The 13979-nt window shown below is 40.5% G+C and overlaps 1 protein-coding gene across 1 annotated transcript; it reads right to left on the bottom strand.

Moving 5' to 3' along the window:
- Positions 1–206: 206 nt before the first annotated feature.
- LOC104966390 (ras and Rab interactor 2-like) lies at positions 207–11927 on the bottom strand. The gene is made up of 9 exons (XM_010795577.1): positions 11837–11927; positions 11117–11315; positions 10917–11031; positions 9867–9939; positions 5838–5946; positions 4872–5097; positions 4589–4720; positions 1889–2052; positions 207–933 (listed from the first exon to the last, which is right to left on the bottom strand). The coding sequence occupies exons 1-9, from the start codon at positions 11884–11886 to the stop codon at positions 607–609; spliced, it is 1395 nt and encodes a 464-aa protein (XP_010793879.1). The 5' UTR covers positions 11887–11927; the 3' UTR covers positions 207–606.
- Between the last annotated feature and the right edge of the window lie 2052 nt (positions 11928–13979).

The raw sequence follows: 13979 nt of genomic DNA, 5'->3' as shown, positions 1-13979 counted from the left end.
CAGAGAAAGAAACACTCACACACCATTGGCCATGTAATCGAGAGCAATTTAAATTCAAAGGGGACATATTATGCTAATTTTAAGGTTCATATCAGTATGTAGTGTCTCTAATGGGACATGTCTCAGTGGTTTAATGTTCAAAAAGCTCTTTATTTTGCTCATACTGCCTGTGTTGCAGCACCTCTTTTCACCCTCTGTCTGAAACCAGAGTCCAGTCTGCTCTGATTGGTTAGCTGGCTGGCTCTGTTGTGATTGGTCAACTGCTTAGAGATGTCCCGCTCCACACATCCAATGCATTGGAGGGCTAGCCAATAGAAGCACGAGTGTTATGTAGTCATGTGGGGGAGAGTGTGTGGGAGAGAAACTCCCTCTGGAGGGAACCCAGGGATTTTCCTGTAGTGTGTTATACCGGTTTGTGGCTAAAGGCTAAAAGTGCAAACCTAAATAAGCATAATAGTTCCCCTTTAAGTTTCTTGCCCAAGATCACTTCCACACGTTGACTGCGACATACAGTTTGGTTTCCATTAAGAAGTCCTCAAATCTAACTACAAAACAGTCCTCTATAAGCACCACCAGAATACTATAGTTCAGGATCATTATCCTGCTCTATTCAACTTGTATACAGTTTCCATTGTCCATGATGGCCGGGATAAAGAGGTTAAGGTTTGGTATCCTCCTGTAGACAAAGTGGAAGGTGTGTGCACAGGGCCGGCCGTGGAGCTCTGCTTTGATTCGCTGAGGGTGTGTGTCCGGGGCAAGCTGCTGGCGGGTGCCCTCAATGACCAGGAACAGTGCATAGGCGCCAGGGTCCGGGATCTTGAATTTGTAGGCGCAGAGCGAGCAGACCTCCTCGGTGGTGGTGTACGGCTGGACCATCAGGGTTTTGGCCGTGCAGCCGGTGTCTACTTCCTGTAGGGCCACACGCAGATAGTTCTACAGAGAGAACAACAGGCATGTGTTAAAGGAAGACTCACGCACAATATGATCTGTTAGAAATTGAATTCTTATAATAACTAATTTTGGTTCTACTATTCAAAACAGACTAACCAAAAACATATTAAGAAATACATATTTAGAAATAAAACAATGGAGAAAAGTCTTGATGATTAGAAGTTGATTGGGTGGTTTAGGAATGAGTCTTAAAAGCTGGAAATGAGTCATCATTTTACCCCTTCCGGTTTCTTTCATCTGTCTGATTTTCACATCTTGTTCTATTTCATCAGTTAATATTCTACTGGAAGTATTTTTCTGAAGTTCTATGTGTCATAAAACGGCGGACTACTAAACCTCATCACGCTGAACATTAGCCGACTTTAGCTTAGAAGTGGTGATGCATGTGATACATTGTGATTTAGTTTTTTTATAGTCAAAAGCTAGTGTTTTCGTCTGGTGCATTAATATGTGGAGATTACCCTGCTGAACAAAATGTGTAAGCATGAAAAAAGACCTTATTTCTACAATATTCCAAAAATGTATACCTAGCAAGGAAACATAGGGTGAGTACTTCATATACAGATGATTATTTGAGGGTTAAGTTTTCTTTTAGCAGAAAAACATTTCCAGGAAAAACATAACAAGAAATGAGTGATGACTCAAGCGCTGGCAGAAGAACACCATGCAGTTATGGCCATAGAAAGGAAGCAGATGCAGTTGTTAATTTTTCCACTAGAGGGTGCTTTCTACCAAAAATAAATGAATGGATCCAGATCAACATGCAGTGAGGTTAGTAGAATCTGTAGATATGATCCGTTCCACTGTCCAGGGCCGGAACACAGCTCCTTTCATGCACCTTCCCAATGCCGAGAGTGAGCTTTGGACTGATTTGGAATTGGTACTACTTAGACTCACTGACTGGATGTTCATGGAGGGTTCAGGTCAGGCGTGATACCTGAAAGTCGTCCACAGTGGGTGCTGAGCGGGGGGTGGTGCGCCGCCTGTGCCAATGGTGCAGCGTGTTCCTGGCCTCGGAGCTCAGCACCCGGGCGGCCTGCTCCTCCTGGAAGTTCTTGATGAGGGCCATGGCTCCGTACGCACTGGTCAGGTAGTAGCCCCCTGGAGGAGGGAGGAGGGGGAGGTGTACCAGTTTACATTTGATGAGAAAAATCTTTGGTTTATAGTTGCACATGCACTTTTTGATGTAAATGATAAATGATTGTTTCAAAATCTCATAATTTTGTTCTGACAGCTGTGAGATGTCTTACTATTGGGGTGTAAACTTCCAGTGAACTTCAGTTTTACTACTTAGTTGACAATGTCCGAAACATATTTCCCCTTAAAGCACTCGCATAGAAGCAGCTTAGTTCAACTTAAAAAAAAACAGAGAACAAGTATTTTTCTCGCTCAGCCCTCCCAGCTGGAGCCTGACGTCACTCTTTCACAAAAAAAAGTGGCCATTATCTAATCATAGCTATGTAAATAGTATATTACAATCATACTGTAACTAAAAATGTATGTGTTAGATATTCTCATAAAATATAAAAAACTATAAATGGCTCCAACAAACATGTAAATAATATTATAACATTACCAATATGGACGAGATTTAAAAAAAAAAAATGTATATATTGTCTGCTCCTATTTTATTTCATTATCTTTATTGAGTTTGCATTTGTATTAGTTTTCTTGTTTTTGGGCTTTCTTACCATGTTTCACTGATGGTTGAGGCCAATAAACGCCATTTATACAGGCAGTGGATAAAAGTCACAATACACGTCAATACAAATAAATACCATGTTTGTATACCTATGTCAAAATGATCCATGTCTACTATTACATATGTATGTCTGCCCTCCTCAATCCAAAATCTAAATGAGGGGCGTTATGGGGATGTAGGAAAAGAAACAATGCAGAGCTAGTTATTTAGAAATTAAACCAAACACTAGGTAGAATCTCGTAAAATGTATCAAGAAATGGACACTTCCTCCTTTTATATAAGAGATGAATCAGTGCAGGTCATCTTTCACATTTTTAACTGAGGCTCTAGGATACACATACATTTAAGCCATCCTACAATGAGCTAACGTGTACGTGCGAGTGAGGTTGACGCTGGTAGGAAAATATTTCACTCTGGGAGGGGTCAGTCTCCTTTATCCTCTGAACCGGCTCCAGCCTATTCAAATCAAACAGCGTGTGGAATTTCCTACCAATGTCAAAAGGACTTCCCTTGCTATGTTTGTCAAGCTCTTACACAAAACCTTCCCCAAATCAGCTGAGACCACTCTGGTGAAATACCTGTGTTGGAATGCTAAACAATAATAATTGAGGAACATTAAACTTGTCTCGAAATTGCTTCATCTTCCACAGGAAAACTCTTGTTTTTATTCCAGCAGAATGTGATATAATACATGTCTTAAAAGTGGTGCTGACCATGCTACTCCAGTAACAGGGGACATTCTGTAAAGCTTCAGGTAAAATGTTGTCTGGAGCTACTTATTCATTATTCAGAGTTGATCACTACAAGAACCTAATACTATGACAGCATTGTGAATAGTTCATATACGTGACCCTTGCCCTTGATCTATTTATGATCTATTTCCATCCATTCGTCTGGAGCTGTGATGACACAGCTAAGTGTTTCCTCCTCGAAACAACTTCCTCTGTTTGGGTTATACAACATTAACCTCACACCATACTGTAATTTGCATGACCTCATGTAGGAAATATTCAGCAAACATCTTCTGAAAATCATACTACTCACTACCCTATTTATGAAAGGTTTATCACCTCCATTTTTAAATAAGCGTCTCGGGAGAGGAGAGTGTCTGTGTTTCCTTTTTGTTCTCTTACTTCACTACCTTACTTTAAGTTTCAGAAGTAGTAGTTCAACCTTTTGGGAAATAAACGTATTAGCTGTCCCTCTGAGAGTGAGCTAAAAACATCAATGTCATTACTTTTAATGTATGTTCAGTTTACGGCCGCCGGACAGCTCAGTGGAGCTGGCGGCCAATATGCGGTCTCGGCTGCCTAGTAAGCTGGTTTCATTACCGAGCCGGCCCAACAGCTGCTTTCAGTCTCTATGCTAAGCTAAGCTAAAGCTAAATGCATCCATTTGCATACTTTGTGTACAGATAAAAGAGGTGTAAAAGCCAAATTATGTGATATCGTTTTCATTATTTAAGATCTACGGTATATAACAAGCACTTGTGTGTTTGTAAAAATGTTAGGTTGTGGTTTTCAGGGCAGCTATAGCTACAAACAATACACTAAACTAGCAAATAAGACATGCTAAAAAAAGATAAAGCCTTTATCTCACAGCCTATTATAATGTTTACATTGCATTCAATGTACAGGTTAAACAAACAAGATTCTGCATGGTATTTGGATAGCTTTAGAGATTGTGGTAGTCTTGTTTCTCAACGTTATCATCAGTAAGTTAGCTGTTTCCCACTGCCTTTAGTCTCTATGATAATCTAAGCTAAGCTTAAAATGCCCAGCTCCATACTTAATGCATAGTTAAAAGGGGTGTGAAGGCCTCTTAATTATGTGATTTCTGGCCTAAAATTAAGTGACATTGTTTTCATGGTACATTATGAGTTATATACCAAGCAGTTCTATCGATGAGTCGTGTGAAGTGGGCTTCTGCACCTACCCTCTCCTTGAAGCAGAGATGGGTCCAGCAGCTCCATCATGTATTGGATCTCTGTGTCAAGCTGAGGCATGTCACACTGAGCCACCACATAGGTCAGCATGGGCAGGAAGTCATCGGCACCATACATCCTCCCTGGAAGGAAGCAGATGGAGAGCAGTGAGGGAGAAGGGGGGGTAGGGGTCAGTCATACAGATCTGACAAAGGTCATCGCTGTACATCTTAGGCTTTCTGTCTAATGAAGAATGAAGAATACAAAATCAAAATCTATATATCTTCACCATACCTGAGTTATCCTGCATTATGGTGTAGATGAGTTTGCACACACGCAGCAGCAATGACACCTTTTTCTCAGGGGAGTACATCTTCCTCATGTTTAGGAACTTGTGACGGATCTTCTCAATAGCCAAGGGGTCAGGAGGCACAGCTCCATCCACCCCTAACTCCTGGGGCCTCTTGGCATTAGCCAGGGCCAGGTTCTCCTTTAGCTGCTGCAAAGCTCCACTTTTCACCTGGAAATAACAAGTTGAGTTTTAAAAGTGTGGTTAATTTACCCAGCTAACCAAGCCAGATCGCTAATAAGGTTCCTATGTAATGTCTCAAAACTCCTCTTTTGGGGATATCTTTTTCTTTTGAATTCAAAAATGGTTTGAAGGTAAGGATGAGTCTATGTTCACCCACAAAGAGACAGTTCATCCTGGTGCCAAAAGCACCAAAAAAATAAAATGTGAAAACATTCAAACTCCATAGCAAAGTCCTTTTGAAGAAATCATGACCTAGTTACACACGATAATACTCAAACCGTATGTGACTATTCCATGCAGGACCAATTTTCTTATTGCTGAACTACACCTGCCAACAGTATCACTGCAGAGACAGACGCGTGCATCTACTCATGACTAATGAGGCGTGTCCTAACCTATTGGCGGATGTAGTTCGGTTTGTACATGAAACTGCTCCCAATCTGTAGATTATCTCGAGTAACCAGGTCATGATTTCTGGATCAAGGCATTTTTTAGTTTGAAGTGTATTTTTTGACACTTTGATAGCCAGTTACATTATATTAGAGAGAAGGCAGACATCTATACAACTGATATCTCCAACACTCAGCAACTCACATCAAACAATCCAGATTTATACATAGCACAACAAGTAAAAGGAACAATAAGTATTTTTTATTTTGACATGAATCGTCCCTTTAAAAATAAGATTTTGAGATGTTATTGTGAAATTAAATGATTCCGTCTTTTACCTGGAAGTCATGTAAAGCCACCTCGATCACACTCTTCAGAGGCTTCAGGACACACTTGTGCATGGCCTTCTCTAGCACCTGGTCTGTAGAAGATACAAAGTCAATCATTGTTGAAGATAACAAGACATATCAACCACAAAAAGGTCAAATGGCTCTGCCAGATGCTAGAAGTGTTGTAAACTCTACCATTACTGTATATAAAGAAGGTCAAAGCACTCTGATTTAATCCAGAAACGTTAAAAAAATATAAACATTCAACATGTTCTGCATAGCCAGCTAAGGCCACACCAAACATAACCAATAGGCGCTTTCACACCGCAGTACTTTTCCCACAAAGGTTAATCAGAACTTAGTTCATGAGAACTCTTTAGTTCTCATGAACTAAGTACAGATCGCGTTCACACCGGAATAAATCCCTGGGGGAGGATTAGGCAAATGAAGCCGCTGACGTCACTTCTTCTTCTTCTGCTTTGGGTTTACTGGCAGGCCGCAAACGAAGTCATCTGCCAGAAGTCCCAGGAGTTGGGGACTGTCTTCAGTAGAAGCTGCTGGGACTCCCAGTGTTGCCATAAATTAGTCTCTCTGCGTTTGTGCGCTGGGCTAATGCTAATGCTAATAATGCTAATGCGAGGATAATAAAATGGCGGCTTCACAAAACCTTTTGGGAGTTTTACGGGGCGTGGTTTGCATTCCGCCCTGCCAATCAGAAATAAGAACCTTTTTCTCCCACAAAAGTACCTGCTCTCTAGAGCCGCGTTCACACCGCAGTACTTTTCCCACTTTAGTTCCGATATAGTTCCGAAATGGTTTTCACACCAAAAAGAGCCGGAACTAAAATTAGTTAATCAGAACCTTTTTTACCCCCTTTTCCGTCCCTGCTAGAGAGCAGGGACTTTCGTGGGAGAAAAAGGTTCCTATGTCTGAGACTAACTTATTGCAACACAAAAGAATACATGGGAGCGGTGGAGATGAGGAGGTGTCGGCGTTCTGGCGATTTACTCAGTAGAAGCTCAGCAGCTTCTACTGAAGCCAGTCCCCAACTCCAGGACTTCCAGCCGAGGACTTCGGGTGGCAGTATACGCCGTGAAGTTGTTTGCGGCCTGCCAGTAAACCCAAAGAAGAAGAAGAAGTGAAGTCAGCGGCTTCATTTGCCTAATCCTTCCGCAGGGATTTATTCCGGTGTGAACGCGAATCTGAGTTTTCATGAACTAAATTCTCATGAACCTTTGTGGGAAAAGTACTGCGGTGTGAAAGCGCCTATAATAAACAATTATATTAAGTTCATAGGACCTAATCCTGATCCCAAACAATACACTGTTGGGATTAACTGGGGTCAATTTCACACTCTCCCAAATCCCAAACATGTATTTTATAATCCAATACATAAAACATTTTAAAAACAGATTTGTCAGGCCAATTATTCAATTTTTCTCAATCCTAGCCTCAGGCAGGTATTCCTGCTGAAGACATACATCCTTTGAATGTCATAAATACATATAGTTTAAATTGATAAAAAACTGGTTTTTACTAAACATTGCTTGAACAGGAGTAAACCAAGCAACCATTCATGCAGATGTTTAACTAAAGTCACTGATAATGTTCTGTATTTCTTCTGCATCTGTTTCTTTAAATGGTAATACAGACACTTTTTGCACATATTATAAATAATGTGCTGACGGACGCTCCCTCATTAGGTTTAAATTACTAAATTAATTGTAATTAAAAAACTGAACGCAACTTTATACACTTTTGTTATGTATAAAGTATCATATGTATATAGATTCCCCTTTTTTTGGTAGATTTGGCATTCTTTAGATACTATATTGGTATAAAACGTTTCTACTGTTGATATCATATATTACTGTGTTTGTTTTCTTTAATTTGTATTTTATATATAGATTTTATTTTTAACTCATGTGTAATACTTTTTGTGATTAACTTTCTGCTGCTGTAACAAAACAATTTCCCAATTTGGGATAAATAAAGTATATCTAATGTAATCTAATTAGTAAGGAGAACTACATTTGTACGTTTTAAAACATAATGATAAAATGAAGCAAAACAAATGTAAATACTTCCGAATTCCTGGTTTTCAACAGCTCTCAGTAACAAAGGAAATAAATGACTAGTCTCAAAGTGTGGCACGTCAGGTTCCACCTCATACATTACAAATGTGCTATTTACTGTACAGCTGAGCAACCTGAAGGTTTAGTACAATCTCTTTGAAGAGTTGAAGATTGTCTGACCTTGACAAATCCAACCCTATTTATAAGCAACATTCATTGAGCTACCGTGCTGCAAAAAGCTACAATGGCTCCATCTGTACCTCGGACCCCGTACATAGGCTTCAAATCATTCTCTGCCTACCTCAGCTATGTACAGCTTGTTTGCATTTACACAATTGCTTCCTTTAGTTCAATGGCAGCCTCCAGGCAGTGTTTATGCAATGAGTTCCACAGAGCCAAGTGCACGCTTTGTAACCGCGTAAACAAGCCAGCATGCACATACAAGAATTCTGTTCTTGTGGAGAAATGTCTGAATTTATGGTGAGTCAGAGAGGGGAATGTGCTGCACTACAGAACAAGCCTCCACACCATGTCCGGGAGACAAGTGAACGGGGTCGCCGGAGGTGAGGGTTTGGCTCTTCATAGCACCCCCCCAGACCAATACATCTGAAGTCAAGAACAAGGGGAGCCCTGAGCTGGGTTCATCACACAGATCATGTGTGTACACAGGGAGGAACTGAGGCTAGTGAGGACACACTGCTGGACACACTGTAGGGGCACACACAAACACACACACACACACACACACACACACACACACACACACACACACACACACACACACACACACACACACACACACACACACACACACACACACACACACACACACACACACACACACACACACACACACACACACACACACACACACACACACACACACACACACACACACACTCTCTCTCCACACACACACACACACACACACACACACACACACACACACACACACACACACACACACACACACACACACACACACACACACACACACACACACACACACACACACTCTCTCTCTCGCACACTCTCTCTCTCGCACACTCTCTCTCTCACAGACAAACTCTCTCTCTCGCTCGCTCTCTCGCTCGCTCTCTCTCTCCATAGTTTTTGAACGGGTGGCAAAATGGTCAGATATACAACTCAATGCATTCTTATGGGACGCAGTGCTGCAGTTGGTTGCCTTTGATCTGTCTGGACACACACACAGGTGTTATGATTGGGTGTTATGAATAGGTGCTCAGGAACAGAAACAAACACTGACAGACTGGACTTTAACAGACTGTCTCAGCCTATTATTTTCTGTCTGATGGAGACTTCATACAGACTTCAACAGGTTCCACATATTTTATACATTATTGGTGACGTATGGTTTTAGTCGAAAAGTTTGCAGTCAAAATATTCTGCTGCTTTCCCAAGCTTTTACTTTCTTTTCTCATCTTAATACAAATTCATTCACTACTACTTACATCTGATATTTAACTGCTTCAGCCTATTTTCAGCTGCAGAAACCATTCAACTATTACATTATTCAGCTATTTCAGGACATCAAGGCTATACATGTTGTTGTTTATACCTTTTTAAAAACATTTTCTTTTAAATATTAAGCTTGTTCTGCATTTTTGTTGCTAAAAGCAGCTACCATTCAGCTAATAACATATTCAGCTTTTCTGCATTTTCAGCTAAATTCAGCCATAAATGTTCACAGTTTACAGCATTCGCACGCATTTTCTGCAGGAAATGCATTTTCTAGTGGTGATTAAAGCACAGACTGCTGTGAATTGGGCCTATTCAGAATAAAACAAAATGAACCAGATATTAGCATTAGCAATCCCCTTGCTTTGTACTTCTTCTTTTTTTTACAAAAATGTTTGTGATATACCTTCATAGTTGAATCACCCTCCAATCATAGACGAATAAACGGAGAGATAGAAAAAAGAACAATTCTCTGGTGTTTTACCTGCTTATACAGTAGAAAGCCACGAGGCGAAACAGATCCGCAAAGCTGATCCCAGATTCCTCAAGAGAAAAGGCTGTAAGACACAAAATATGTGCACTTATATTTAATAGAAAGACGTTGTTGATTATGTGGCATTTACTTTTTCACATTTAATATTCAGCCACTATTTCAAGAAAGTATGCTGGATGATCAATGAGAAATAAAAATGACTACAGAATTTAATTTCCAAAAGAAGCATTTTGTGCACAAGTAAAACTTAGCAAAGCAGTCGGTCAGACTAAACTGGAGAGCAACTGACCCACATCTGACGCAGGCCAAAGACACACCATCCCCCCCTCCCACCTCCTCCCATGTGTGCTGTCATTTCAGCAGGAAACATCCACAGCTGGTGTGTGGTCACACTCTGGCTCTGTCACAGCTCCAGGACTAATCCCAAGTACTGCTGCAAAGCTCAATGTTGGTCTAAATATTGTCAAAGCACAGGTACAAATATGATGACAATCTTTCTTTGTGTGTAATGAGATCACTAATGTTAGACACTATAATGTTTTTTATTCGTTCTTTATGGAATTATTGTCATTTTTTAAGTGCAAGTATAACCAAACACACGCACGCACGCAAGAACACACAATCAGTCCAAACTGGCTTCACTCTGGCCATGTGGTTTTATTTCTTATTAACGTAAAGGAAATGACATCATTAACTCTCAAACCTCGAGTACAGTATGACTGCAGAGGTGTCTGTGGTTGAGTGAGACATAATCAGCGGACCAAAGGAAATCGAAAGACCACAATTAAGGAACTGAGTCCAACAGATCAAACATGGACCAGCTCTCCTCAACCCTAAATTATAATATAATCCCTTTTAATAAAACCTTTTTCTCCTCTCCTGCAGAACATCTAGAGCTGATTCCTTTACACCAGCTTGGCCAATAGTAAAATATACTTTCTTTATCTTTTCCTCCTTGTTTTTTTCGTGTAAGGATTACTTATGTTTGTCATAAATACTGTGAAAAATGATAATAAGAAAGGTAATACACTGGTCGCTTACTGTACTGGCTCTCTCTGACAGGGAGGTGGCTGATGGGAGTTCCGCTCTGATCCTCCTTCAGACGCACAGACAGAATCTTCCTCTGTAAAGCTGCCGACTTCCTCACCAGGAACACCTGAACCATGAAGGGTTGGGGTTAGGACATCATGAAATATAATTCAACCTTAAAAGATGTGTCCGTCAGCATGGTGGCCCCTCACCCCCGGGGGCTGTGTGAGCAGAATGCGAGTGGCCTCCTCCTCACTGACGGCCAGCAGCAGCCACACCGGGTGGGTCTGAGTCAGTCGCTCCAACACGCTCATCCTCCTGCGCAGCGAGTCGTACCCAGAATCCCTTTCACCCCCCAGAGCGGCACAGCTGGGGGACTGCAGGTAAACACCGCACACTTCAGCCTCCAGCCTGGCAGAGAGAAGAAGAAGAAGAAGAAGAAGAAGAAGAAGAAGAAGAAGAAGAAGAAGAAGAAGAAGAAGAAGATACAATGAAACACTTTTGCCATCTGCTGGTGAAAGTGAGTACCTATGTGTCAGAGGCTTTTATAAATACTGTCCAAAGACAATTCATTATTATTATTATTATTATTATTATTAATTATCCCCGTTTAAAAAAGATGTAGCAGTAATTTGATTATATATATTTTTTAAATGTAACTGTAAGGAAACACAGTTACACTTTCCTGTATCTTGATTGTGTAATCCCATTACATGTAATCAGTTAATCCCAAAACCTGTTTATTACCATACATTCTTAGAAAGAGAAAACATGTTTTGTGAGGACACAGTGATCTTGACCTTTGATAATCATACATGTAATCAGTTCATGCGGATGTTTGCGCCATTTTCTCCAAGCATTCCTTAATTATCCCATTCCTGAGAATGTGACGGACGGATCAAAACGATAAAAGATAAGTCAAACATTCTTACCCCTGTAAATCCATGGGCTCTTTGTCAAACGTTAGAGGGGTCTGCACCATCTCTCGCTTCAGCTCCCCGATCTCAGACGCAAACGTGTCAATCAGCTGGAGGGAGACAGAATGAGAGGCTTGACTGATGAGGAAACATAAGAAGGAGAAGAGGAGGGGGAACAGCTGTAAACGAAACCGACAGCAATGCTAAACGATAAACTAGGAAGCAAGGAACAGAGAGTGGGGGACGGAGGGCTGGTAACTGTTCTCCCTGTGCATGGACCTCCTTTACTACAGGCAGGAAACATGGGAACAAAGCATTGTCAAAAATGACCCATATCAACTTCCACTGGGAAACGGGAAATTCAGTCTGGGAAGGAAGGCTTCAAAGATCGAACCTCCTGTATCATTCATGACGGGCTATTTTCAGGCTGGCAGGGACAAGGAGAGTCTTACAAATACATGTTATAGAACTCATTATTCAACAGCGTGAACAGTTGAAAGGAAATCTACTGACAGTGTAGGATTGTGTCGTCATTTTTAGACCACAACTATTTAAGGATTATAATACTGCTGACACAGATATTACATTTGTTTTACATCCACACAAAGGATATCAAAACACTCCTGTGGTCGGATGTAGAAATTAAGGAGACGATGAACATGAAGTATAGTTAGTCAGTTTGTAAGTGCAGCCTTTACATGTTCATAATTTAACTCTAATGTGTATTTTCTAAGTGTAATAATAATTATTGTTGTAATGTTTCATGCGTGCAATATTTCGTCTTTTATTTTGAAGTCCAAGCTCACGTCTCATTATGCTGTTCTCGCGTGAGTTAGAGAGCGAGAACATGAGAAGCACCCTCAGAGTAAGACGCACGGATACTTACAGCTCCGTTAGTTTTGTATTCTTATACATATAAGTTGTGAAGAGAACTGAAGAATACTTCCCTCTGTTTACAGAGCATGCAGCCCAACGAGGTATGTTGTTGTGCTTGTATTACTTTTATGTTTATTACCTTGCTAGTTATCTCACATGCTGTTCATGCTATTGTGTGTCTAACACGAAACTATGTTTGTCATTTATACTGTTTGTTTGTGTAGTTTTCACGGTGGATTCGGAGGAATAAACCCGTTATGAGAAAGCCACTTGTGTCTGCCTGTGCTTCGAGGGAAATTACAGTGAAAACTCGACTGTCCATCGAACGCGAGTGTGTCTTAATTGACGAAGCGGCAACTTCAGAGGATCACGACTGAGCACGAGGCTGTCTTCAAATGGGCCGCAGGAGGAGGATATAAACTACGCATGCACACACAGAAGTGGACGTACGCACGCAGTTTAAAAGAACAACGCTTCAAGACAGAGCCATAAAGAACGTTGGACACTAAGAAAATCAAGAGTTGATCTGAGTAGAGGGCTTCTGTAAAGGTTTGCTAAACCGTTATTACTGTGAGCTGCCACTACAGTAGTGTGTGTGGTTAGCTTTTTGACTTATTTGCTCATGTCATTTTATTAAGCTGGTTAATTAAGCGTAAAGTTAAAGGGAAAATAAGTGTTTTTATTTCCAATTTCTATTTCAAAGTGTGTTTTTGGGAATAATAAGTGAAACGTTATTTCATTGAAGTTCTGAAGTCTTTATTTGAGTATATTTTTTGAAAGGTCTAAAGTTCAATTAGCTGTGTTTTGCACATTTTCTATTTTTAAGTGCATTTCTACCTCTATTGAAGTCTTATAGAGGTACATTTAATCACATTACATTTGAGTAAGTGTTGAAAGTTCATTAAAAGGTTAACTGCATTTTGCTGTTTTTATTAAAGTGAGTCACTTTAAAGTAGTGAATTACTAATGTCTAAGTCTAGTGCAGCCTACAAGTCAGGTTAGGGGAAAGTGCAGAGTCCCAAGACGAAGCTGTGATAACAATGAAGCACAGCTAGTAGAAAAGGTCAAAGAACTTAAAAACTCCTACAGAAAAGGGTTAGGAGAATGCAAGAAGAACAAATGAAAACATACAATTATGAAAATGGAGACACAAGTGAAAAACAGCTAGCGGCCATTATCTCAAACAACAGAGTCTTTATCTGAGATTTGTTACATGACATAATTCATGATGCACAAGTTTGTCAGAAGATGTTCCGACATGTTTATGAAGTGATTCTGTGTA

The sequence above is a fragment of the Notothenia coriiceps genome, unplaced genomic scaffold (genome assembly GCF_000735185.1).
Source record: "Notothenia coriiceps isolate Sejong01 unplaced genomic scaffold, NC01 NC01_scaffold00037246, whole genome shotgun sequence".
Classification (NCBI taxonomy): Eukaryota; Metazoa; Chordata; class Actinopteri; order Perciformes; family Nototheniidae; genus Notothenia; species Notothenia coriiceps.
Note: the sequence above shows the minus strand (reverse complement) of the source record. Positions and strands in the feature narration are given on the sequence as shown.

Excerpts from the sequence above, each read along its gene's own strand:
- LOC104966390 (XM_010795577.1), bottom strand. The coding sequence starts at position 11,886 with ATGGTGCAGACCCCTCTAACGTTTGACAAAGAGCCCATGGATTTACAG. Across the intron at positions 2,053-4,588 it reads ATCTCTGCTTCAAGGAGAGG|GGGGCTACTACCTGACCAGT; the intron begins GTAGGTGCAGAA and ends TCCCTCCTCCAG. Across the intron at positions 934-1,888 it reads CCACTGTGGACGACTTTCAG|AACTATCTGCGTGTGGCCCT; the intron begins GTATCACGCCTG and ends TTCTCTCTGTAG.